Below are 26,601 nucleotides of genomic sequence, written 5' to 3' on the forward strand. Positions count from 1 at the left end.
AGGTTCAAAACATTTCTTTTCCTTCCCATTTATTTAAAGGAGGTCCTCTTGCAAAGCAAAAAAATGTAACACTAATTGAATTCAATTAGAACACGACAATAAACTGTTGCATAAGAATTGTGAACGCATATTTTCATTAAAACCTATAATCTGAACAATACACACTCATCTATAGAACCACTTAAATGTAGAGAGACAGCGCATATTTGGTTAGCAAAATGCAGTGCTTAATTTAACACAAAGGCTGATTTGCAGTTGAAAGAATCTTAATGAGTAATCAAACTGAATTAGCCTCTTTTCTGGAAAGCAATTAAAGGGAAAAGAATACCAGGCAAGATTAAAAACAAGTTGGAACTATGTCACTAGCTTGTGTCAATCCACCTAGGTGCAGTTTAAAATCTCAACATGCTAGCAATTTGCCTTAAATGTTCAACAGAGAGAAAACACTCATTTTCATTTTTCAAAGGTGATTAAATGCACAAGTTACTCAGCAGATAGCCATATACGCCTCGGCACATTTGTAGTCCACAGGTGTTGGGAACAGAACCATATGGACTTCTTTAAGGTTTATGTTTCACATTTGGTTTCGGTTATTCAAATAACATGCATTACGCCTGCATTAGTTCACAATAAGTTTATTTTATGTGAAGAAAAGCTTTGCCATTAATGAAAAATTTCAGTAGAAAACAGTACCTCCTGCTTTCAATCTAGATTACTCAAAAGTAGAAGCTTGTATTAGTGAAAACTTCAGTAGAAACAAATCTGTAGGAAACACGTTCTTGGCACATGAAGTAAAAGCTTTAAACACATTAAGTTTGAATATAGTATTTACCATGCAACCATGCTGGCAGAAAAGCCAGTTTGTAATGGCTGGTATTTGTCCCTCAAGACAATAACATGGAAGACACTTAAAACCTGCTTACATAACGTTAATTGTATATAAATATGGTGTCGCCATAATTGACAGTCTTTATTCAGGCCAACCATTTAGTTTAGCAGTTCTAAATAAGTAATAGGCACTTTGCCTTTCTGATTTCCCCTTTCACCCATCAGCCAGTCTGAATCCATGCCAGGGATACTGTACACTGTTATCACCTAAAAAACAGAAACACATTATTATAACTTTTCTTTGCCCAGAAAAATATTACAGTCTACTTTCATGTGATTTCCAAGGTCTTAGAACTAATATTAACTAAGTTAAATAGAACATTTAATACGAACATCCATGGAACATAAGCTGGTGCTCATAAAAATTATTTCAGTGGTCCGTGGAAAAGTAGATATAGTAGCATATTTTAAAGTCCCTTTTTTTCTGATGAAATTCTATTCATTACTGTTTCTTTTCTGTTATTTTTTATCTATAAATCTTGTACATCACCATCAACTTTAACAGGCAATCTAAAAGAAAGTTCGTTGGATCTTGAAGTGCACGATAGAAATGATGATGGTGTTGATGTGCTACATCTAACAGAAAATCTTAGGCCACAGCTTCTAAGTCACTGTCTAGATACGAAAAAAGTCAAGTACTACATTTGCACAAAATGCACATTTTAAAAAACAGAAGTCTGAAAACTTTCCTGTGGATGCTCTTCTTCAGGGTTAAGCTACAATCACATTACTAGGCAGAACTCTGTTCCAGTGCCCTGCTTCATTGTATATCTCCATCTGCTTTGTATAGACTCTGACTTGAGTGCAATTGAATTGGAATAGGAATAAACACAGCACAACCACCACCATCAAAACAAGATGTGGTTGTATTTTCATATTCTTCCCAAATTGCAATATTTAACGTTTGAAAGACTAATTCTACTGATAACAGAACTAAAGGTGTGGTAAAAAGAAGACAGCAGAATTGCATCTTGATTGTCTAGCAAATATTCTTGCAAGCTAAGATGGTGTTAACTCTCACTATAGAATATTAGGGTATATAGGTACGGGACAATGCTTTAAGAGTACTATTGAACTGACTAGTCACAAGCATTCTGATTTTACTTTTAAATCATCAAGGTACAAAGAAAACTCTTACCTCATCTGCAAGTAGTGATAATTCACTGCTGTTTGCAGCATCGTAATCATAGAGGACTCTAGCTTTCCTGCTGCCACTTGATGACTTCAGTTCACTGATGCCTGAAGTAACTATTGAATTGCTTACTGAAGGCAATGAAGCAGAGGCTGAGGCCAAGACTGAGGGAGCAGAAACACTCTGCACAGGAGTTGAGGAAGACTGATTATTGTTAGAGAGGAAAGTAGATGGAAAGCTGTGGGAGAAAACAAAACAAGAAGACTTCTGAGTGAATCAGTTTTACATGGGGAGCTATACGTGTCTCAATGCCTAAATTAGCATTCTTGCTTTTACCAGCTACAGAATAAACATCAGTAGACAGCAGTAGTAGAATAGCACCGATATTTCAATAAACCTAAATAAAGATATTTGTTCTTGACCTGTAGTATAAATCAAACCAATATACTTTAAAAGAAATACCGCCACCTTAAAAAGACTTGATCATTACCTCTTAAAAATAAAAAAATGCAAAACCAGGAAAGCACTGTTGGTCAGACTGTATTTTAATAAACATTTCTTTTGACAGCTCTGGCAGTAAAAGTAGCTTCCACATCCTCCTGCTCATTCCTCAATTATGTGGCTACACAAAAGATTGTGTTGATGAACCAGATCAGGGAAATATAACATAGGTTAAAAACACAGCCTCCCTCTGAAAGAACTAAAAAAACCCCATGACTCTTTTTGTAATCTACATCAGTTCATTGATTCAGCTAACTGCATACTGCAAAACAGAAATATGTTACACTAAACGTGAACTTATAACTTGCCAGACCCTTCCATGAAGTCAATTCAACTCATTAACTTGCCTGAAAAAAAGAAAGAGGGAAAAAACCCAAAAGAGTGTATACTCTTCTATTAAGTTAATGAGCTGAATCACAAAAAACCCGTGATGAGCGCCAGGTAGGGAAAGGACAGAATAACACCACTGAAAAGTAGAAGGAGCAGAGGAGAGCAAATAAGCAAGATATTTCAGGGCAGCGGGATAGATGGGACAGCACGGGGGGCAATGATGAGCTGTGAGATTGTTTCATGTCACTCTCCCCTGCATCGTGGCATGCAGTTCCACGGCAGACTAAACTTATTTAGCTGCTGATGTAGTCATTCTTTGACGAAGGGACAAAGCTGCCTTCCTTTGTTCCAACACTCACCTGATTCTACCTTAAAAGCAGGTTAATGAAGGTTTTGAAAAGTGGCAGAGCTGATGCAGTGAAAAGTGGTCAGAAAGCAGGAGTCAGACTGAGTCAGGATGATGTGGAACTGTAGCTACATTTCCTTCCATTCTTTTGACCAGTTTACGCATCAACTAGTCAGTCAATTCCCACACATAACTTTCATCATCAGCCCTTCTACAAAGGTGCTTTTTCATTAACATCTGGGATGTGGACATACTAGCCCTCCTCTCTCCCCCCCTTATTTTTTTTGGTCTACTCTTTCAACATAATGGAGATCTATTCATACCGTATGTATGAACCTGTCAGAAAACAGTCTCATCTCATCCCTTCCCACCTATGTTCCCCAGTTAAGCTCTTCTTGAAGATGCAGTTCAGTGGCAACTTTAACCACATAAATCAAGATCAGTATATTCTCACACCCATGTCTGCAGCATTACTGGTGCTCATATAATCATAACAGGAGCTGGTGTAGGGAGCTCATGCAGGAGAGAACTAAATCTATCAGTATAGTGACTAATTTTTGGGTTGTGTGGCCACAAAAATAGGTGGAATTAAGGCAGCTCAAATCTGTATCAGCTGCAGCAGTACTGCACACAAGTTTACAGTTTCACACTATACTTAATCCAGTAAATTCACACTGCCACCAAATAGAGTGGACTCAGTCCTTTACCCCTTTATTGTGCAAACGTTCATTCTCTGTCATTTGGGTCAGATCTAGCAATCTGTTGCTTTTGAGTTGATTCAATGATCTGATCTAACAAAAATCATGAAGAAGATTGCTAACTTTCCATCAGAACAACTTGTTAAACACATTGACCTTGCAGTCATGCACTTGTTCTATTTGACTGAAGGTAAACAGCAGGAGCATACTGTGAAGGACAGAAGTAGCTCACTTACAGTTATACTGAATTGCACATAAAAAATTGGGTGGACTTTCAGAAGACTGCTATGAGTTTAGTTAGCAGTTTACCACCATCAAAAGGAGGAAGTTCCACTTCTCCCTGTGGCTTACCTTGACCTCATTTGATCATAAAGAGCTGGTTCAATTCACCAAGAAGAGACTGCAACTCCACCAAAAAAACATTTGTTTTCATTTGCCAGATTAGTTTTTCAAACCAGTTCATCATGTTCCTTGAACAAATCAAGTGAGCAAAACGAAGGCAGGAAAAGTTAGACCCCACATTTTTGTAGGGATAACTCAGCAGCTGTTCCTTATGATGTGTTTACTACTTGATTAGTTGGCATTCAAACAGAGGGACTTAATTTTAAATGACAATCAGCTGTTTCTCAATATTGCTAAATTACTGTTTAGTATACTGCTAAACCTGTTCTCTGTTAACACAGTAATTACTTGTAAATCAATCTGCTCAGTTCAAAGGGTCACTGGTTTGTACAGCTAGTGGAAAAGAAAGCTAGAGCTTTATAAGCACTCTGTCAATCAGTAAAACATTAAGTCTCACTCTTTTTGCAAAGCCATATGTAGGCATTTTACTGGAAAGCTTCAGCTATACAGTGGTTGTGTGGGATTTTTTTGGAGTAGCAGGAGTTTCACAGCTTGTACAGTAGGGTACTAGTAATGGGTAATTTGAAAAAATAATGATGTCAAAGCTTAGGCTTTGCTGTCAGGGAAGCTGAGAAAATTCAGAGCAGAATCAGTTATCAGCAAGAAAAAAAAGCAGGCAGAGTACCAGAATATTTGAAATAGATTTGTTTAGTTCATTCTGGAGACAAAAAAAAAAATAAAAAAGAGGGGAGGAGATTGCTTTTAACCTTTTTTTTTAACCTGAGGGATTTGATTCTTTAAGCAGCCTCATAGGAGGGGGAGGCAGTAGAGGGATAAGCAGCTGATGCTGCCTTGAAGAGAAACGTCCATAAAACCATGTCTATTTCTATAAAGAGAACTGAGCACAAGTTTTCTCCCCACCTTCCCTAAAGCTGACTCTGGAGAGTACATCAGGAAAATCAGTGCTCAGCTTTGGAACTTGAATAGTCTTAATGTGAACCAATTTAGGGTTTATACCCTAGATTCTGATACAGTTAAAATATATAATATGCATCTATTCTGAGAACGAGGTTTCTGTTTCAAGAAACAAACTATCCCACTTAGAGGTTGAGCATCTTTGGTTCACCAACAATCTCAAAACAAAAATAATTCCCTCACAGCTCTTGGCTTTCATATGAGAACATGGCATAATGTCATTCTTACATGTGTGAAAAGAACATGTATAACTTAGCACTATATATCCCTATATTAACCGACAGAGCACTAGCAAATACAACCTAAACCTAGCTGAGCTGCTTAAGCTATTTACTTGGTACCACATCTGCCTATATGTAACATAGGAAGAACACTACACATACCCTGCTCACCTGTTTATTTAATGCAAGTGCTGTGCACCATATGCCTGTAAACTGAGGAACTCTTCCGAAGCAAGAAGCGCAACAGGAGACACTGTCCCAGTGCTCTCCGTTATAGTTCAGTGGGACTTCCTTACACAAGGAAGGAAAGACACACCCAAGATTTCATACCATTACTGTTTTACTCCACATAGGCAGAGAAACTTCATTTGGCTGTTTGAGGCATTTAGGATTTTGCAAAGCTTCCACGGTTTTGGTCTTCTAGCAGTCATAGGAATTCTATCAAAAATACTAATCAGATCATAGACACATAAAGATACATCCTTTTGTTTTCCTAAAGGTAGTATTTTCTTCTAACATACTTTTTTTAAAACAAACAAACAAAACTGGTAGCAGTTTAGATACATTTTAAACCAAGACAGCTGTTCTGGGAGATACTATACATCCGAAAGCAAGAGATTTCAAAGAGGAATATGTTCTTCCTTAGGTTAAGGGTATTATGCCTAAAGCTTTCTGTTTGTTAAATATGCTAGGATAAGAGTAGAGATTTTAAAAACATCCTCTCAAAATGGTTCTGTAAATATATTTCACTTGATGCCTAATTTGAGGCACTTGCCTTTAATCCAGTAGACGTTTATTCTCAACCTTTCAATTCTACAACTTGAATTTATGTGCTACCAAATTTTATAGTTGAATACTTCTTTCATTGGAATGTAAGTCTAAAGTTGTAGCTTTTTAAAAAAAAAAATAAAATCACAGTTTTAAAGACTTTTTAATAAAGTCTTTAAAATACCCATTCAAACAAACTGAGAAAAGGAAATCAAATACCACAGGAAGTTGCAAGTCAGAAAAAGGACAAGACTGGAGAAGACTTGTTTTTACTTCCTTGTCATGAAAAACATAAACGGAGTTACTTTATAGAGACGGTTGTCTAGAATAGACACTACCGTAAACTTCTAAGTACAGATGATCCTTCAACACGTAGGCTCACCTAAATAACAGGGTCTGGTATAACCCTAAGAAAGGTTGATTTGTGAAGACTTAGAATAGGGAAACTTTATGAGAAGTAAGCTCGTAAATCTCCTTACATCACCACCAATCACAAAAAAAGCATTATGAGCACAAACTAATGTTAGACAGTTTCTTCTCTTACTTTAAAAATGCTAAACGCACAAAACAGTAAAACTAGACAAACATGCTCGTTCCACTGTGAGTGCTTTGCATTAGTGATTATAGATATTATGAAGTACATTTCTCCCTAGACACAATATCTAAGCTGGCAACTCACTTAACAGTGGAGTTTCATTTAAAATCAGGTAGTGTCCTGTGGCAAGTTAAGAGATAACATGAATTTACGGGCAGTACAGAAACTTTTCCCACATTGCATAAGACAACTGAATGATTACAAGTAAATCTCCAGAAATTATTTTTTGCGCCATTTACAAAACGGCAGCTCAATTACAAAATATAGAAAGTCCCAGTCAATGAACCCTCAAAAGGCATTAGTGCTGTGTGTAGGCTTAGGGAAGCAGTTGCTCTGAGGTAATTACATGTTAATTACCTGAGAATAGATATATTTCCTTTCAGTCCAGCATCCCTGTGTGTTCACCACTGTTATATCAGTGCAAGTTTTCCTACTATTCATAAGCACTTAGAAAAAGCTATTTTTTTTTTTTCTTAAGTTTTTACAGTGTTACTACCTTCCAAGTTGTTTCTGGAGATCCAACATATATTGGTAACATTGTGCATAATAGGTCATCTGAGCTTCAACAAAATCATTCAGACAGCGAAGATGATGTGCCTATAATAAAGCAAAGAATTTGAGTTTTTAGTCTGTACAAGTACTACACCGCATTAGAAAGACCAGTCTCCTTATCCGGTGCTAACACCAGTATTGGCACACACATTTATGCCACATAGGCACAGTGCCTGGATTTACCAGTTAAATGGGATAAAAAGTCACAAAAATTAACATTTATCCACAAAAAAAATAGGTGCAGTACAAGCACCATGCCATTTACCTACACTGTTTTCACAACAGAGTAAATATTTTAGCACATTTTTGTGGTTTCACCATTCAGTCGATCTGATGAATGGGAAGCTGAGCTTAAAGGATAAAAATGAAAGCTCCTGCATTCTCAAGGTTAACAGGAGACTAAAGTTAAATTCAGTGGATACTAAACCAGAATTCAAAAAATAAAAAAAAACCCACAGTTTGATGCTTTAACATACTGAAGTGAAACCTCGTAGCTCAAAGTTCCCAAGTAGCTTACTGTAGTTATTTTTAGAAAGTGCCCTGATTTTGACTTTTTCCCTTTCCCTCTTTTGGGTACTCACATGTGTGCTGCTGATTCCTTCCAGCAGAAGTCTGGTAATCTCTGCTTGACGGTCAAATTCACTTTGAGTAATTCGTACTTCCTGTTCAGACTAAAAGTAAGGATGCACATTAGGTATTTGTACGGTGCACAGTTACACCTTCTGACTGCAACAGTTCTATTTTATTCTGAGCTACTCATACAAATGCATTAATCATAAGCTTAGGTGTTTGAAACGTGCCTTTTCTTTGCAGTTCTTTACTAGGCAAAAAGAGTAATTGCGTTTTGGGTTCAGAAATGTTGAGGCCCTGTATATACAACAAGCAGTTTTATCATCAGACACCTACCAGAGAGTCAGTGTGTGCAAAAGGAAGGCATTTTTCTGCCAGCTGAGCTTTATTACCCCACCTCTCCCACTAAAAAACTGAGCGTTCATTGGCATAACAGTGTCTGCGCCCGGGGTTCTGCCAGCATCGCCATGACAGCCAAGAAAATGTAATTTTTTTATACACTTTAAGTTAACAGGGCTCTGATCAAACAGTTTAGGGTAAACCACACACTATTTTTGGCACATAACTGCACGGCAATGAACCATACGTAAGTCTTTGACGGTAAGTTCTAACAGGATATTTCATAAATTAATGTCTCATTCTGACCACCAAGCTACTACAACTATTTCTGGAGCTTGTAATGGAGGCATATTTAAAAATAAACAAATTCAAACTACAGCAAATGTTTTAACTTCAATTAGAGTAAAATTTCTATTGAAATTACTGGACTTAACTTTCATATTTAAATAATTCCAATTGCATTTATTCCTTCTTACATATCGCTATTAGCAATTTTTAAGTTAACAACATTATTGTAGTTTCAAAGGACTACTTCTAACACAAGCCAAAGTTACTTTAGAGTATTTTTTGGAGGAAAAAAAAGGATACCACTGAAAACACACAAATACATAAAAATGTGTGTTGTAATATCTAAGATTTACTGCTCCAAGACCGAATATCCTCAGCCTGGAAGCTGGATTACCTTGCCTCAATGTTTATATGCATTTAGTACCTTGGTTTCTAAAAACTAACATAAAGGCAAAAATCTGCATTCAGTCAAAGACGCAGCAGTTACTATTCTCAACAAAACAGAGTAAGAAAATACATTTTCAGGAAACTTAATGAGGTGATACAGGTAAAACATTGGTTTCAAAAGGATTTTATGTGTTTGCAAACATTCTGCTCTTGCATTCCATTAACGTCAATCAATACGAAAAGTTGCATGGAAGGATCTTAATCCCAGAAATGAGCACAGAAGAATGATGCTGTTACCCAAGAAATGTTTTTCATCTGAAGTCACTGCAGCTGGGAAGGCTTGCACATTAATTAAACAGTAAGGAAGCAGCTATAGGGTACTCTGTGTTTCTTACTAAAACTGAGATAGCAGTGTATGTATCAAGTTACAAACTAATTACATTTTCAAAGTTTGTTCAGACAAGAATCTTTGCTTGGAATTTTCCTATTCCTGTATAAGTATCAGTGAAATCCATTTGTCAGTCCCTGAGAGAAATGTGAGAACGAACAGGGGGGAAAAAGTAAATTTGATAGCCAAGAGGGGAAGAAAAGCATTCCCTTCTGTATTAGAAACATCACATCCTTTTAAAAAAATAGTAAAATCATAGGTAAACCATTTATCTAGAGATAAATAATCTAGTCTCTTGCCTCTCTGAAGTCAGCAGTTGCTAATGTGTTTCTTTCTTCCTGCCAGGTAAGTAAACACATGAGAATAGGAACGTATAAGAAGGGGAAATATCCTATTAGATTAATTCTATTTGTTTCAACAATATTGTAGCAAATCAATACTTTCTATAAGAAAAAGCAAAGTGAGCAAGTAAAGTGGTATTAACCTATGCAGTACAGGGAGACTTTAAATACATCACTTTACAAAATGTACTGGTTTTGTAGAGATTTGCATAAACTGACTTATGTGATGATGGATTTAATCTGTTTTGCCCATCCCCATTTTCAGTACTGCTAGGTGAACAGGAGCAGAACAGCACATCTATTCTACTACACCTTGTGGTAAAGGTGAAAAACAGCTTACTTGCAATCTGGGAAGCTTATGGCCTGATCACCTTTGTTTCTGAACAGAATGAAAAGCTCAAACTACAAGCTTAAACTTTCCAGTCACCCCCAGCTGCAGTCATATTTTGTATTTAGAACAATTAGAAGGCCTCATGGAGCATCTCCCATGAAGATCCCTCAAAATGGTACTTGCTTCCCAAGTTCAGAATATGAACCCAGTTTCTGAATATGAATATTCAGAAGTTCATAACATCATCAAATATCACATAAGAATATATGACTTCTCAGAAGTAGTGCACAATCCTGTAGCTAAGGGATAACACACAATCATAAGAGCACAGGAAATAAAATTACCTTCCTAATGTTGTTTTGTTAGTGACAACGGATATATTCATGTTACCCGATATAGCTGGGCCTCCTTGTCTCCTTTGTAGTCAAACAAAGACAGGAGCTCCTCGTCACGCACAAAACCAGTCTAACTTCAATGTGCTGAAAGCCTCTGCTTTTTTCCATTGACTACACCAGACACGTCAGAAGACTTCTAACAAAATCCATACATTTATAAAGCGTGTAACATCAGTAGATACCCCATTAACTGAATGGTTACAGTTGGAAGGGACCTTAAAGATCATCTGGTTCCAACCCCCTTGCTGTGGGCAGGGACACTAGACCAGGTTGCTCAAAGCCCCATCCAGCCTGGCCTTGAACACTTCCAGGGATGGGGCATCCACAACTTCTCTGAGCAACCTGTGCTAGTCCCTTACCGCCCTCACGTAAAGAATTTCTTCCTAATATCTAATCTAAATCTACATTCTTTCAGTTTAAAACCATTACCCCTCATCCTATTGCTGCAATCCCTGATAAAGAGTCCATCCTCATCTCTCCCGTAGGCCCCCTTTAAGTACTGGAAGGCTGTTACAAGGTTTCCCTGGAGCCTTCTCTTTTCCAGGCTGAACAACCCCAACTCTCTCTTCACAGGAGAGGTGCTCCGGCCCTCTGATTGCAGCCCTCCTCTGGACTCGCTCCAACAGGCCCATGCCCTTCTTATGTTGGCTGCTCCAGAGCTGGACACAATATTTAATACCCTCTAATTCCACATTTCAGAAATGAAGTTAAATTGAAGAAAGTTTGTCATTGACAGCATGCAGATCTTTTGTTTTAACTCAAAAAGACCCTGTGATTGATCTAGAAATCACTGGACAGTCTGAAATCCTTTTTGGGAAGCTTTTTAGATTGAAATTGAAAACATCTATGAATCTCTTCCTCCAGCTTCCAAACGCAGAATGACAGGTTGCCTTTAGAAACCTGCATGGATTACTGTTCCTTTGGCAGAACATGTGTGTTGTAGTTTCTTCTCAATAGTCTCTGCTTTATTTTATAGACTTAATTAAAAAAAAGGGAACTTTGAATTACATAATTTTTTTTACAGGATATAAAGCTTTTCATCTCCTTTATGCTGTAGCTAAGCACTTTGTATTACTTCTTTTTCTCTCCAAGACACATTCTGTTACATTTCACTATCCTAAAGTTGCTTGTCATCATCTCTGAAAAGCCAGTAGTTTTATTCATCATTTTATTCATAATTGTCTTATAGCTTCAAAACTAGTTTTTGTTCCAGCAGTACTGCTTCCCCGCCATCTTTTTCCCCAAGTAGTACGAAGTACTCTGGCAGACAGATTTGCTGCTCCAAATTGTTACTTTAATAGTAAAATAATTCTCAAACTTTGGGACCAAAGTTGACCTAACCCTCCTTCTACAGTTCAATCTCTAAACTCCTTGTTCCCCCTACACTCTCACTACGTATCACCCTGTTTGCACCATGACTCTCAGAAAGTTGGAATAGAGAAAGCCTTCATTTATTTTCTCACAATCCCCAAGATTGCACCCAAAGCTCCATATCCCAGCTTCTAATAGCAACTCCCTACACCTCCCACAGCTGCCAATCTAGTCCCCCCATAAAAACCATACTGCAAAGCCCCTGTCTGCCAGCCACCCCCACTTTCTATTGCTACCCTTAATTTTTATTTCCTCTCCTCCACAGAAATCCCCAAAGAAATTTCCTTTTAGCTGTTAGCACAGCTTCCCACCGCTTGTTCCCAATACTGCTTTGTCAGAGTCAACGAGGCTGAGAACAGCCCTGCTCCTGGCACCAGAGCAGCTATCACACAGCACTCCGTTAGCTCCACTGAGTTTGTCCCTGTGCAGAGGATGGCACGACAAGAGAAGGCTGCAGCCCCCACCCCAAGGCTAATGCTATATTTATGGACTGGCCTTCAGCCCAGCTGCAGATCTCAGATGTGCCTACCTCCTAACTTCAGCTGCTTAAGATCAGCACAGCATTCTCTAGTAACACTGAGGAGAAAGGCAGGGAACAAAAAAAAAAAAAAAAAAATCCTCAAAAACAGAGTTTTCTCCGAGTTTATTGTATGCACTCCAGCATTTTATTTACTGTTCCATGTTCTGGGTCAAAGTTGAAGATCAGTGTTTTTCAGCACAGTTTAGATTACTAGACCCCAACCCTCCTGAAAATTTTCAAATAAGCTCATTCTTAAAAGGTCGTTTTTAACAGGTTACCATACCAGTAAATTTTGAGACATGTAGTTCTTTTTCTATTGTATCTCGTCACATGAGAATCGTATGGTACTAGGTGACAGCCAGAAACAGCTTACTACAGAAAAAGCCCCAGGCATTGTTTCGCCACTGGAGTTTGAAAGACCCTTGAGGGAACCAGTATGTTCTGACGTAATGCACCAGGCTGCCAGCATTAGACCGAAATCAACAACATGCAATATCCTTTATTACATTAGACCAGCACAAGTTATGGTTTCAGAATTCTGCAATTTCTAAATTGTTTACTTACTTTTGTCACTTCCTCAGCCCATATCTAGCCAGCAGTAAGAGTAGGGGGAAAAAAATAAAAACATACAAACTTAGACATTGGTGGTACTTGAATACAGGATGCACCCATACTTTGGCTTTTAACTACTTTCCTGCCCTCAGAACTTCACAGGGGTTTGAGGAATGCTCTAAGTCAGTTGCCCAAAGCCCTTCATGTACAATGAAACTACAATGAGTATGAGTAGCACTACACCTGTGAAATAAATTAGATACTGAAGAGCGTATGACTCGCAGAACTTATATGTTACAAGAATCTATTTAAAACAAGCTATTACAACATGAGACATAATTACTTAGAAAATGACATGACTCAGACAAACTAAATTACTTTATGGAGGAATTTAAGTTACCTTAATGTGGTAAAATATTGGAAAACTACGGAAAGCTGTTCTCATTTTAACATCATGTTAAGACTGAAACAGACAAATGATTTCTCTTGCTAATTCCACTACCGGTTTCTTATTTCACAAGCTTTTCTTTATTGAAACATAAATTTAATTAAAATTGCTACAGTGGTATCTCAAACTGAGTATTAAAGCAATAGCAAGTAGTACAGCAAAATCATAGAACTGCAAGGAATTTACTCTAGAAGTTAATTACTTCTGCACTGCAAGAGGGAATTGGAACAGCAAGCTGTTCTCCTTTAGCCTTCATTTTCTGCAGTTGTAAGAAGATGACACCATCAGGACTTTGGTAGAAAGAAATGTGCACAAAGGTTGCAGAAGCGAGTTGTAACAAACAGGTTTATTCGCTCTTTTATCTGATCATGACTGAGAAATCTGGAACACAAATTGAGATGAGACCCACTGTGCTGTGCAGATCCAACACCCAAACAAGGACAGGCTGAATAGCACAGTCTATGTTGTATGCAGTTAATTAACCCCTTTCTTTTCCACTTTCACAATTATGGTGGTAAAACCAACTGCACTGATAAGCCCTTGCAACCAGTTTAGAATATAGTGTACTCCAAGTTAAGCCATTAATTTATGACATTATTCAGTTTCAGTTATTTGTAAAACGTTGCTTGAAGGGAATAATTTCTACGTTATTAGAAATATTCTGATAAAAACCAACATCTAATGCTGTACTGACGTAAGTGTATTTAGTACACTTTCCCAATCCAGTTTGTAATGGAGAACATCTGAAACAAGATCAAATGAGCTGGATAGCAAGAGGAAACATTTGATAGGAAAATGAATGAACACAGGAGGCCAACAAACCTTTAGCCATTTTACATGCAGCAAGTTGAGCACGTAAGAGACATTTACCATAATGTTATTCTCTTCAGGCTGAGAGGTGTTTAGTTGCTTAAGAGCATAGATAAAAGACAAAAGCAAGTTACAACACTGAATATAGCACGTGAACAGAATATTGGCACAAAGCACTCCAAGTTTAAGCTAAGCAAGACTGTGAACTGAATATAGATAAATAAAACCATTTAGATTTCTATTTTAAATAGTGATCTAAGTTACTTCAGTTGTACAGTAAGCACAGGAAAATGTGATTTCATCAAAGATTACATACTTTTATAACAGGGAAAAAATAATCAAATGTAGATGTAATGTATTACTTTGTCCTGTCAAAGAAAGTAGTAAAACATAGAAGTTTGCATCATAACTGAATACACTTTGCTAACCTATTAGTTCAGCACTGTTTGTCAAATATCTTCCTTCATAAATGAGTGAGCCAACAGAAAATGAATCATTTGCATCACACCTATATTCAGGTTAGTCCTCATTTCTATATTGCGGAGGAAATTCTACAATCCAATACTTCTTAAACATGCACACTGCTGTTAAAATGTAATTAAAATTGAAGTATAGGCAAGGTAGTGAAGTAACAGGCCTAGCGTTTCATGCTTTGCCAGCACAAAATTATTTGTGAATAAAACTGAATTATTTGCTATATGAATATTTAAGACTGGTCAAGTAATAGCAGCAGCAACTGGCAATAATTTTGTCCAAGCACCAAACTCTGGATGATTATGCTGGTGATGGAACTAAAACTCATGTACAGAGCCTTTCTTTTAATACTGAGTTCAAAGGGAACAATTTTCCTGTGGTCTTTCTATTGCTTTAGAAAGCAAGGCATATACTTGCTATCAAGCCACAAGGAAGTTAAGTTTCCAAAAAAAAAATTTTGGTTATTAACTATGAACAAATCCAAACAAAGGTATGGTTTACTGTCCATGGCTTCTCTATCCATTGCTTCCAAATTCCACCACTAGCTGACTAAAATCCTGCTCTGCTCTCCATTGTTAGTCTTACAAATTAAGGAAGCTTGACAGGTAGAGAAGTAACTTTTTAATGTAAAATTTACAGAATATAAGGGGAAATAGCATGTATGGACTTAAATTCAGACAACTGAAATACACAAGGACAGTGTGCATGACATGGAGGATTGAGACACAGAAGCAGAACTATCAGGTAAAGATAATGTTGTTTTTTCAGAAGGACCGCCATCCCACCTACAAAGCTCAGTCTCAGATATGATGCTTCTGAGATCTTTCAGGACAGTGGTCCAGTCAGAAAAGCCAGCAAAATCTGACAGTCCTACTTCTGCCTCTTCCATCATGTGCACTGTCCCTGTGTATTTAAATTGTCTGTATTCCTTCAGCATATGTGTGCATGGCCCCTGCTGCATTAACCCTTACAGAAAAATCCACTATCCATCATTAACTGCTGCACTTCTAGGAACGCAGTCTAAAGATAGCTATGAAAATACTAGAAGCACACCCTGCTGAAATTGCATACATTCAGTTGCCTATTCCTCCATTTAGAGGCATTTTAAGAGTTTAAAAAGCAGAAGTTTTTTTATAGTAATTTTAATCTCCTTGAACAAGCATTTCTTGAGGGAATAAGAATGGTTAACAGTTTAAGAGTCTTGCCTGTTTGGTGGTATGAAGTAGTAAACGATATCAAAAGAGTAAGCTACAAATATTTTTGACGTAGAGAAGTCTAGATAGGTTCATCAGTTGGAAGTAATTATACATATGCTTCAACAGTTGTAGAGGTTCAAATGCCAAAACTTGACCTCTGAATAATATGTATATACAACTACCTTGGCAGATTGTAGCAAGTCATTTTTGGCAGTAGGTTCATCTAGTATAGAATAAGGGGAGAATATTCACTTTGGTCAAGTATGTTCAACTTGACAGAATACCTAGAAATAGAAGACTAACACCTTGATCAGCAATTTGCTTTTGTTTCTTTGTGTTCCACTAAGGCATTTCTTACAAAGTATCTAGAAAAATAGTGAGAATAAGAAGCTAGGACTGGAAACATAGCCAAGCAGTCAAGTTTATAAATATATATCAATAAGTTTTAAAATTATGGACAAATTAAAAAAAAAATTCTACTCACTGCAGCTCGAGCTTCTGCAACTTTTGCCTTCTTCAATCTGGTTTTTGCTGCATCCAAATCTAGTCTTTTATTTTGTAACAGTTTACGTTCTTTCTGAAAGCAAGTTAAGTTACTTCATGAGAACAGGTACATATACTTAAAAGCAAAAGCCTGTCTACCTGGGAATTTTTTATTGAAGTATCAGATACAAAAAACATTCTTTAGTTGAACAGAGAGGCCAAATTAGATCCTAATTATTCTCACACATTTTGTACTTAAGGTATATACTTTTAATAGAAGTTACAAATAGAATAGTTACAAAAAGCAAGTTTTCAGCATTATTTTGATTTTACTTTGTCAAAAGGAAGGAAAATACACCAAAGGTACAAGTTCTACCTGACTTTTTCTATATTAGTTTGAGGAAAGCAATAATGTACAATTATCTACTACTTCATTTTGAAGATTTACAGTTACAATTGTTGTCAAACGCTGAAGAATGCACAATTCAACTTACAGTAATAGTTTTGTAATCTCCTTCAATAAAGTTTCTTAGGGGAGTGAGAAAGTTTATAGCAGAAGTTTGAATTAGTTCTCTGTCTGCTGTCCCAATTCGCTTTTGTGTTTCTCCACATTTAATGAGTGCATTTCCTGCAAAGGAAAAAAAAAGTTAGTTTCATAGTGATTCAGGCAAGTGATTAACAAAAGAATTTTCTACAGGCAGGAAAGTTTAGGTCAGCAGTTTGAGATATAGTCCAATGCCATCACAAGGGATTTCAAAAGACATCTGAATCAGCTACAGAGACACCCCAATAAGCAAACATTAAAAAAAAAAAGACACACAAAAAGACCCAGCCACCTAAAACAATCAAACCCACACACTAAACCAATTTTTATTAATAATAAACACAGGTCACGGCAAGATTTCAATGGCAATAGATACAGTATTGTAGAAGAGGCACTAACTATGGTAACTCCATTGTGAAAGCCTATTTTAGAACTGGATATCATACCTACTTATTTTAATCCAACGTCCTCCTCCCCTTATACTACATTTTTGTTTAAGTAAGGAATAGTTGGTAGCAAGGAAAAAGCTCACGTAGCTACTGGAAAAGAACGTGCTTTTCCCTGCCCCATCAACTCCAACTTCTTAACACGCATTTGTACAGTAACTGAACAATATGCAAGCTAGGTATTGAAACTGAAATTAGTGTATCAAGAATATAGCTGTTATTATTATGTTTCAACAGACTGACATGGCTGAGCTGGAAAAGACACCAAGCTTTCAGAGAACTAAAATACTTTGTGACACCACATGAAAGCTAACAGTGTATCTATCTTTATGCAAATAGTCTATGTTACTTGTCTCAATACTGAAAGTTCAGGGACAGTGTAACTGTAAGTACAACTCTATTTGACATTAAAAAACAAGATTTGAGGATGATGATCAGAAGGCAGGCCACAGAAAACAGTATAAAACCATGAGGAAGTAAGAGGAACAAAGCCTTCCATTATTGATTTTGTATCCATAAGTCTTCCATAAAACATTTAATTTTTTTTTAAGTGCACTTTCCTTCTTTTTAAAAGGAACCTCATTTTTTCCAGATATAAAGAACTCATTCTTCCCAGAAAAAAACTCTTCCTTCACACTGCAATTTTAAAAGAAAACAACTAAAGAGAGCTAGCTTTCAGACTTTGGTTGCAGACTGTATTTGATATACAGATACCTATGCATTTCAGTTGGTTAAGTTAGATTAACAGCTAAATCTGTTATCAGCAACTTTAAAAGTTGTAGAAAACACTAGAATTAGACTTTATAATTAATGCCAGTGTAAAAAAATCAGATGTAACACCCTGAACCCTCCTGTCATAGGTATATAAATTTGCTGGAGAAGTAAGAAAATTTAGATTATCTTGTACACACTCATCTTTAGCAAAATATTATATATTAAGAAAAGGAGGAATACGGTAAAGTTAGAGAGGCTTCTCACTAGAGAAGTTAATTTCAGGTAACATTTTCACTCCATGCCACAAATAAAATGCATGTGTTGTCAGATGTGCAAATGTGTTCTTTTAACGAAGAAACTAAATTCCAGAATTATTTGTTCTGCTAAGAAAATCCACAAAGATGGTTACGATTCCAAGAGCAGGTTATATTTCTAGATTTGGATAGAAACCTCATCACTGATCTCCTAATGCTCAAGGTTATACAGCAAGTCATCTCAAACTGATACAAAAGTCACTGAAGTGTCTCATCTAGAGGAAGACAAGAAATATCGTTTTACATTTATAGGAAAAACTAGAGCTGTGCATTTTCCCCCCTTAATTTCTGCAACACAAGACATATTTTTTGCTTCTACTTACCATAGGCTGTTCCTGGGCCAAATTCATTCCCAGCATCAATCATATACTGGCCTAGTAACTCTGGATTATTCATGCGACTTGGTGCTTTGCGGTCCAACTTCTCATAGACAAATTCTTCTATTCTGGCGTCTAAAAAAATGTTTACTTGAAATCATTACTGTCATTGAAACACAAGTTAGAAATAGAAACAAACACACAAACACACACACACACCCCCCCCAAAAAAAAAGAAAAAAGACATTAAAAATCCAGACATTAAACTCAACTTTAAGTGAACAATTTTAAAGTGAAGATCTTGTTCTTGAAAAGTAATTGTACTCCATGTTTGTTATGCTGTGTTCAAGCATTTCTTAGAGCCATCTGTGAAAGTGAAAAATTATACTTTTCCTCTCCCTTCTACAAGTATATTTATACAGTTTTTCAAAATTTTGTCCAGAAATTTTCACTGTAAAAGCATAATAGAATGCTTCTCCTTAACAAAACCAAACAGTTTTTTTTTCCCTCTCTAGGAAAAAAATTGTGAAAATTGTTCACTAGAATTAGCAGTGTAGGAATTAAGTTCAACAACTACAGGAGCTTCCCATTAAGATATTCTGAAAGTTTGTTAACTCCAGAAATTATATCCTCTCTTTCCCAGTCCACCTGCATCCTTTAAATGCTCAGAAACAAACCACTAAAGATATTCACAAGTGTTTTATTTCGTATTCCCATCTTTCCTTAGTCTGAGCAACAAAATTATCAAAAAAACTTATTCTTACTATATGATCATAAATATCCACCTATTGTAATATTAAGCCACAGTATGGTTCTTGGGTGAAAAACCATCACAGACATAAACAGGGACAGTGTTAATTACAATAGCAAACTCCTCAGATGCAACACCAGATTTCTCTGACCAATTGTTTTGACTTCACAATTAGCTTGCTTTATTTATGCAGATGGTATGAACTAATTTCAGCTTGCAATAGTACAGACAACCAGAAAGAAGCTCTCCAATGAACAAACCTGCCACTTTGATGCAACAAAAATAACAAATACTGTTAATTAGTCAACTTTCATCAGCACTGAATTAAATAACTATTCTTTCTTGAAGGTCACAAAAATTAACCTAAGACAGCTGAACACTGGTGCCAATACGTTCCCTGACACTAAGGGTGAACCAAAAATGATCTAAATTCATTGTTTTTAATTTACTCTATCCATAATATTTATTTTTGACTAAATAACAAAAGAACCAAAAAGCAATCTAAAATTATTGGACTATTATCTGGCTCTGGCCTAGAGGTGCAATTAAAGGTGTAACTGAAAGTCCTTTTTCCTCCCCCAGACCGTGTCACTCCATTAACAACCACCAAAAGAAGCTCTCTACAGCATGTGATAGTCCTTCCAAGTAGGCTGCCAAACAGCTGAACAGACCAAGACCACTGCTTAACACTGAGTATTTTTAGCCATCAGAAAATTGACTGGTCAGCATAACTGAGATACTACCATATATTATCCTTCTTCTGAATCTTCCTCATGCAGTTCTGCCAGCCTACAGTTAGTGATTCAATATTCTACAAGTTTCTGAAAAAGTCAATACATATTACAAATACTGAATTAAATGAACAAGACAACTATTTCCTCCGGTGTATTCTGTAAGTTCTATTGCGTCCTTCCCACCGGATTAGTTGGTCTGATTTTTATATTTGTTTTTTAAACACTGCTTTTATGCAACTACAGGATGCAACAGACTTCCAAAATAATACTTCAAAGAGCAGCATTATTTGGCATTAGAGATATACCTGTACTAAAAAATCCTAACTCGGTATGTCACTACAAGGAAAATATTTATGCTTTCAGTGCAGAAATATTAGCGGTACTATAATTTCATCATTTGAGCAAACCTAAAGGAGGTTTAAATTTTTTTTGGTAACAGTAGTTTGCCCAGTGGCTAGCAACCAGGTCTTGATTTGAAATCTCGATCTACACACTAAGCAAATTCCTATTGCTGCCAACTCTAGTACAACTGCCACAAATGGCACAGATGACTGTACCATATGAGACTGAAACTAATATCCTCAGCATTACTACTCATAGAGCAATTTCAGAAACAAATAAAATTAACACACCAGAAAACTACATTTCTTCTACTTATGTTTTTTCTGTTATTTTTACAGTAATAGATTACCAGTGATGAAAGCATATTTGAAACTTTACTGTATTGCCTAAGCATGGTGTGTAAAACGCTGGCAAATGATAAAAGAGTCAGCATCTGGAGAAAATCATTCTTTAGTAAAGGAATTGTTAAAGACAGACATTTCAGTTCATCTTGCCTGCTCCAGGCTGAATTGTATTGGGCAGACAGTTTGAAGTAATGAAATTGTAATGCAATTTCTTGAGCCACTGCATCTACTCCATGAAGAACTTCAGAGTTCTTACAGCTACCTAAGATTTCTGGAATTAAAGTGGGAAATTCAATTAAACAGGAGACAACTCAAAAACCAGCCAACCTGAGACTGACCATAGTATGGAACCAATGCTATAGAGATCTCCCATCTAAAGCTTTTCCCATTTATAGGGTTAAGGATTGGTACCAGCAATTGGTACTGTGTCTCCAATTCTGAGTAGCTCTTCAAAACATGCTTTCCCTAACTCCAGCCTTTAAATTTTAAGACTGCTATACTTAGTCATAACTTATGCAATACTTATTGCAGTAAACATTCACATTGGCAAATCTATTAATTCAAAAGTTACAAACAACAACTTGAAGGGCTCCTTACTTGGATTTGGCTGCAGTAATACTTCTGTTTGTTTCATTATTTTTTCTGTCCACAATTTAGTGCATTCTGCTTTGCTGAGAAGGTTCTCCAGGTGAGCATCCAGTTCAGTCTTCTCTGCTTGACCAAGCTTTTCTTCTGTGAACTATGATGCAGACAGACAGGTTGAAAATACTGTTAATCCACAGAAATCATTTCCCAGGAAAAATTTAAGACAATAACTATTCACTCATGTTAGTTGCAGATCATGCTTTCAAAGATATAATCATTATCCAGTCATCAATAAAAAAAATGATAAATTTGAAAGTCATTAAGTACAACACCACAGCCTTACTATCAGAGGGAAAAAGGGGCAGGAGAGCATTAATCAGATCAAGATGAAGAATGTAAATTACAACTTTATGTAGAAATCCTCTGCTCTATTTGGTATGGAGAGTTCTCACTTGAAACACTTTGTCCGATTTTGCATAGTGCTCCTTGAAACAGGAGCAAAAGGAAAGAGTCCAGAGGTAACAAAGGCAACTTCAGTCTTGTATATTTTCTAATTTTGTCGCTTCTCCCACAATAAAACCTCAAAACACAACAGATTCTCATTGCAGCTACCTTTAATGTGCTTTAAAAATGTTGTCATGCCCACAACAAGCAGGACAAAAAGTAGTGAGTTTAAACTTCAGTATGAAGATTTAAGTTAGAATTATACGTTACAGAAAGCTTTTAAAGACAAGGATTAAAAAGTAAAATAGACTTCCCTGGGAAGTTGCAGAATAAATATCTTTGAGGATAGGAGGTGTTTTCTTTTTTAGAATAGGACAAATCAATCTTTGATGAACTGTTTAGGTATAACTGATCCTGTTATGCATTACAGAAATGGTAAGATGACCTCTGCTGTTTTCTTCCAAGCTGTGTTTTCAGCAACAATGAAATAGAATGTAACTCCATTTAGCTAAATAAATCCAATTTCACTTGACATTAAATTCACGCCAACTCTTATTAATCCATAATCAGTTTGTACTTCAATCACAGTTCTCTGGGAGAGGGGAAAGCCACACATTTCACATCAGGGAACCAAGCAAAACCGGAATTGAGGGTTTTGCCGGCCTCTCCTCAGAGCAGTAGTTCTTCATGACAAAGATGATCTCATCACTTAACAGCCTGTTCAAAGTCAGGCATTTGCAGAAGGACCTGGCTTATGATTAAATTCCTAACAAGCTTACCAATTAAGAATATAATAGGACTGCAAGCATTTTGACTGTCAAATTTCATTCCTAATAAGTTCTTCAGTGCGATATTTAAACTCACAGTAAGAAGAATACAAGACAAGTAAATTGCATTGTCCAAGTTTGTTTTAATTTCCATCACACGTAGAATAAAAACCACTTTGACAGCAAGCACATCTAAAAGTCTAGCTGGATGCTGCAGCATTTGCAGTTCTACACAAAAGCAAGCTGCCTTTGTGAGAAAGTTCAGTTGCAGTATAGGGAAGACTGGAATTTATTTATGGATTTATTACTGCTACTGTTTAAAAGGCTCTTTAAAAAGATGTCAGGTATCGTAATTTGTTCTCAGAAACTTTTTACAGATTTATTAGAATACAATATAACTGGTCTTGAAATTATTTTTTACTAATTACAGAGAAGCATAAGTCTGTGAAATGGGCTTTCCTACTAATATCTCCATAAGTCTACTCAGCAGTGTGAAGATTGCTTAGCCAATGTTAGATTTCATGTATACACTTAAAGGAAAAACGTAATTTTAGCAATACTAAGTAGTGTGGCAAGTAGTAGTTTGACAGAAGAATGGTTTCCGGCATCAGCATAATGCAACAATATTACCACTCTGATTTCCCATCTCAGTTACCCTGAAACCTAAAATTTGAACTGTTCTCTGTTTTATGTCCTTTTTCAGATATTATTCCATCCCTTCCTAAGAATAAGAACAAAATAAGGAAAGTGGTGCTACAGATCAGTAATTTTTCTTCTGCTTAGAAAAATTGTTCCAAGGTAGGCAGACACTAATGGTTTTCTACTTCAATTAGAGCTCTAAACAGTTTTGTTTTGCTTTTTATTAAAGCTTAAAATATGTTATACAGAGATACTTAATGTAAGCACTGCTGGAACAAATCATATCAGTAAATCATTTAATCCATCCATCTATCTTTATTAAATTCAAAATATATACACAAGTTGCCTGAATGTGACCAGCTCACACAGGATGAAATTGTACTGTTTTGTACACAACCGGGTTATCACAGCCCAATTGACATTTCAAGTCTACACTGCAAAATCACTAGAAGGAGAAATTATATTAAGATAAGCCTCTAACTTCAGGCAGAAGTCATGAACAATAAAAGTATTTCTGCTACCAAAGAGCAAAAGTCCAGCTCATTCCTGAGTGCTACACAGGCAGCTTGTCAATTACAGAGCCTGGCAAGAGGAAGGACTCGCATTCCTATTACTACACTCCATAGCATTATTTCACCTCAAATATCACTAACTATAACCATTTGCTACTTTGTTGCAGTAATTGCAATTTGTGGAAGACTGACTGAGGAGGACTCCTTCGAAGCATTTTCTGCCTGCCAGAAGGAAGGGTAGGCTTTGGAGGAAGATGGCCAGTAGGCTTGATTTTTCTGTAGATTACTAACCAGAATATGTCAGTCTGAATACAGTATAATCTCACCCACAGAAGGAACAGGCTTCCTGGAACATGAATATCAAGCAGTTTTGGGAAAAACAGCCCCAATTTCCTTGTTACAGAAAAGTCTGATAAACCTGTGAAACACTAGCAAGATGTTCACCATCTTGTAAAACAGCTGAAGTAGAGCTGAAATGGAAATTTTAAGTTGTTCTCCTACATACCATTATTATGCTGCTAAACTGCTTCATAGGCTTTGGTGGGCTTTTTTTGTTTCTAATGTCCCAAAGCAACTAGTGTCAGATCATACCATGTCATGCAGCAATGTCTGAACATAAAGTTTAGCTCAAAATACAGAACTGTCATTTTTACTGGAGGACACAAAATGTGTACCCAGATGATATGAAAAAAAAATCCACAAAATTATTACCCCTTAATATTATCTGTAGGCCTTATACAGTAACTTTAAAAAACCCAACACAACAGGGGAAACAACAGTAGCACACAAAACATGAGTTACTCAGATTGTAAGAACATGTTAGAGATTTGATTCTTACCCTCAACAGCTTCATTAACCTCATTTCAGGGGAAAGTAGCTGCTGGCAGAGCAAAATTCTTATTTCCACATTTCCACTGAATTTTAGTTTAGATTAAGCAGATAACTAATGTAGCTATTCAGATGTAAACCGACAATGCAGATAGAGCACACTGGAGTAAACCACCTTTAAACCGTGACAGACTGTAAAAACCTACATTAGATTTAATGCAATAAACTGATTTAAATGTAAAACGTCAAGATAAAAGAGACAAAATCACGAGGTCCCATCCTAGGATCTTACAATGAAGGATGAACAGTATCTCCTTTTTTTCCTTGTCTAGTAAGAAAAGGGAAAGGGGTAAAGGCTAGAAAGGAAGAGATAGTCTGGAAAATATGTAAACCTGGAAGAAGCTAGGGGTGGGAGATGGGGGGGGCAGTAAGGGGGAGAAGGATGGAAAGACCTCCATAACAAAGAGAAGCCACAACAACGTTTTCTGACCAGTTTGCATTTTTAGAGCTCTGCTGTGCTGCTGATCATTGGTTCTGCTTGAATATTGAGATTTAGGGCAATATATCAGACCGATCAGACCAGGTAACAACTTTAATCACGTTCCAAACCTGACTGTGACCCAGCGAGAACTCATGAGAAACCAAAGTGCATTACTATGCACTGCTTGGACGTCCACCTCCCGACAGGAAATCCGTTCAGGTTTGATTATATAAAGAAAGGGGATTACAGCTCAAGACAACAGCTAAGGAACAAAAGCCAATTACAGTGCCCTTAGCGTGAAGAAAGGGGGTAAGACCGATTGAGAAACAATAGACTATCAAACAAGCTTAAAAACGATACTAAAGCTCAAACAAAACAAACAAACAAGCAGACCTAAGCAGACACATGCTTTAATGTGTCACATCAGAGCTCGAATTCTACCGATCCAGCAACAGGACACGCTTTCAGCAACCAATAAAAAACACCAGCTTATTTCAGGCGAGACGCACCTTTGTCCTTTCCACTCATAAAGTCCGACCGCATCTCCTCGCAGCTGATGCCTGCTCAACTCGTGGCCCCCAGCCCAGGCGCCTTCTCCCCTCATTCCCTGTCCTGACCTTGGGCTGCCTCAGCCTCTCCCCGCCAGCACTCCCGAGGCCAGCAGTTTTGCAACCAGCTTGGACAAAATCCCCGGGTCCTGACAAGCCCCAGGCTAGCAAGGGACCCGCGGGGGAAAGAGCCACCTCACAGCAGCACATCGCTGCCCAGCCAGGCCAGGCGTCTGGGCTCCCCCCTCGCCAGCGCGGCCAGGCCTGTTGCTCCCTCCGAGCTGGAAGCCCGCGCCGGGCCCAGCCGCCAGCCCGGCCCCTGTTCCCCCGGCCTGGGGCGGAGCCGAGCTCCCCGGCCAACGCCCCGCGCCGGGCCCGGCGGCGGCCCCATGAAGCCAGCCCGCGGCCTCGCCCACCTCCCTCAGCTGAGGCCGCGGCGGCGAAGCGCAGTCCTAACAGGCGAGCGGGGCGTACCTGCACAGCGCGGCTCAGGAAGGTGCCCGCGTCGGCCGCCAGCTTCTTCACATTGAAGTCCATGATGTTCATCTTCGGTGGGGGAGAGGGAGGGGAGGAAACGCTGACTCAGCCCGCACACCGGCAGCGGCGGCAGCCGCTCCGGCCCGTCCCTGTGGGGAGCCGCCGAGGGGGCGGTGCTAGGCCCGGCCCGGCGTCGCAACGGATTGGCCACTGCGGTGGCGTCAGCAGCAGAGCCCGGATCAACCGGTGGAGCGGCGGCGATGCCCGCCCCGGCCTCGGCCTCGGCCCCGCCTCGCCTCGCCTCGCGCCGCCGTGAGGGGCCGGTGGGTCTGCCGGGGTCCCGGCGCGCGCCCCGCCTCAGGGAGCCCTGGCCGTTATCGGCGCGCTCCAGGGCTGACGGCTGCGGCGAGTCCCAGCCCGCCTCTCCGGAGCCGGTCGCGGCCTTTACCGTAAACACACAGCGGGGTGGGGAGAAAAGGCAGTCTCCTTGTCCGGGCGGTGGCGGCCTGCCCGGGGCACGTTTGTCCCCGACCCTACGCGCGGAAACCCCGCTGCCCTGGGGGCTTCGGCCCT

At 38.1% G+C, this 26,601-nt stretch overlaps 1 protein-coding gene across 8 annotated transcripts; it reads right to left on the minus strand.

Annotated features, from left to right (window-relative positions):
* Positions 1-26,189, minus strand: SH3GLB1 (SH3 domain containing GRB2 like, endophilin B1). 8 transcript variants are annotated; one of them, XM_074152883.1, is made up of 11 exons: positions 26,026-26,179; positions 21,345-21,486; positions 18,583-18,711; positions 16,736-16,869; positions 16,243-16,335; positions 12,843-12,866; positions 7,930-8,019; positions 7,293-7,393; positions 2,703-2,720; positions 2,027-2,258; positions 2-1,095 (listed from the first exon to the last, which is right to left on the minus strand). In XM_074152883.1, the coding sequence occupies exons 1-11, from the start codon at positions 26,095-26,097 to the stop codon at positions 988-990; spliced, it is 1,143 nt and encodes a 380-aa protein (XP_074008984.1). In that variant the 5' UTR covers positions 26,098-26,179; the 3' UTR covers positions 2-987. The 8 variants fall into 8 exon arrangements, with proteins under 8 accessions (XP_074008987.1, XP_074008988.1, XP_074008984.1 ...); XM_074152882.1 differs by lacking the exon at positions 2,703-2,720 and adding an exon at positions 14,149-14,187; XM_074152880.1 differs by lacking the exon at positions 2,703-2,720 and adding an exon at positions 14,101-14,187.
* Positions 26,190-26,601: the final 412 nt, after the last annotated feature.

This window comes from Numenius arquata, chromosome 8 (genome assembly GCF_964106895.1).
Source record: "Numenius arquata chromosome 8, bNumArq3.hap1.1, whole genome shotgun sequence".
Lineage (NCBI taxonomy): Eukaryota > Metazoa > Chordata > Aves > Charadriiformes > Scolopacidae > Numenius > Numenius arquata.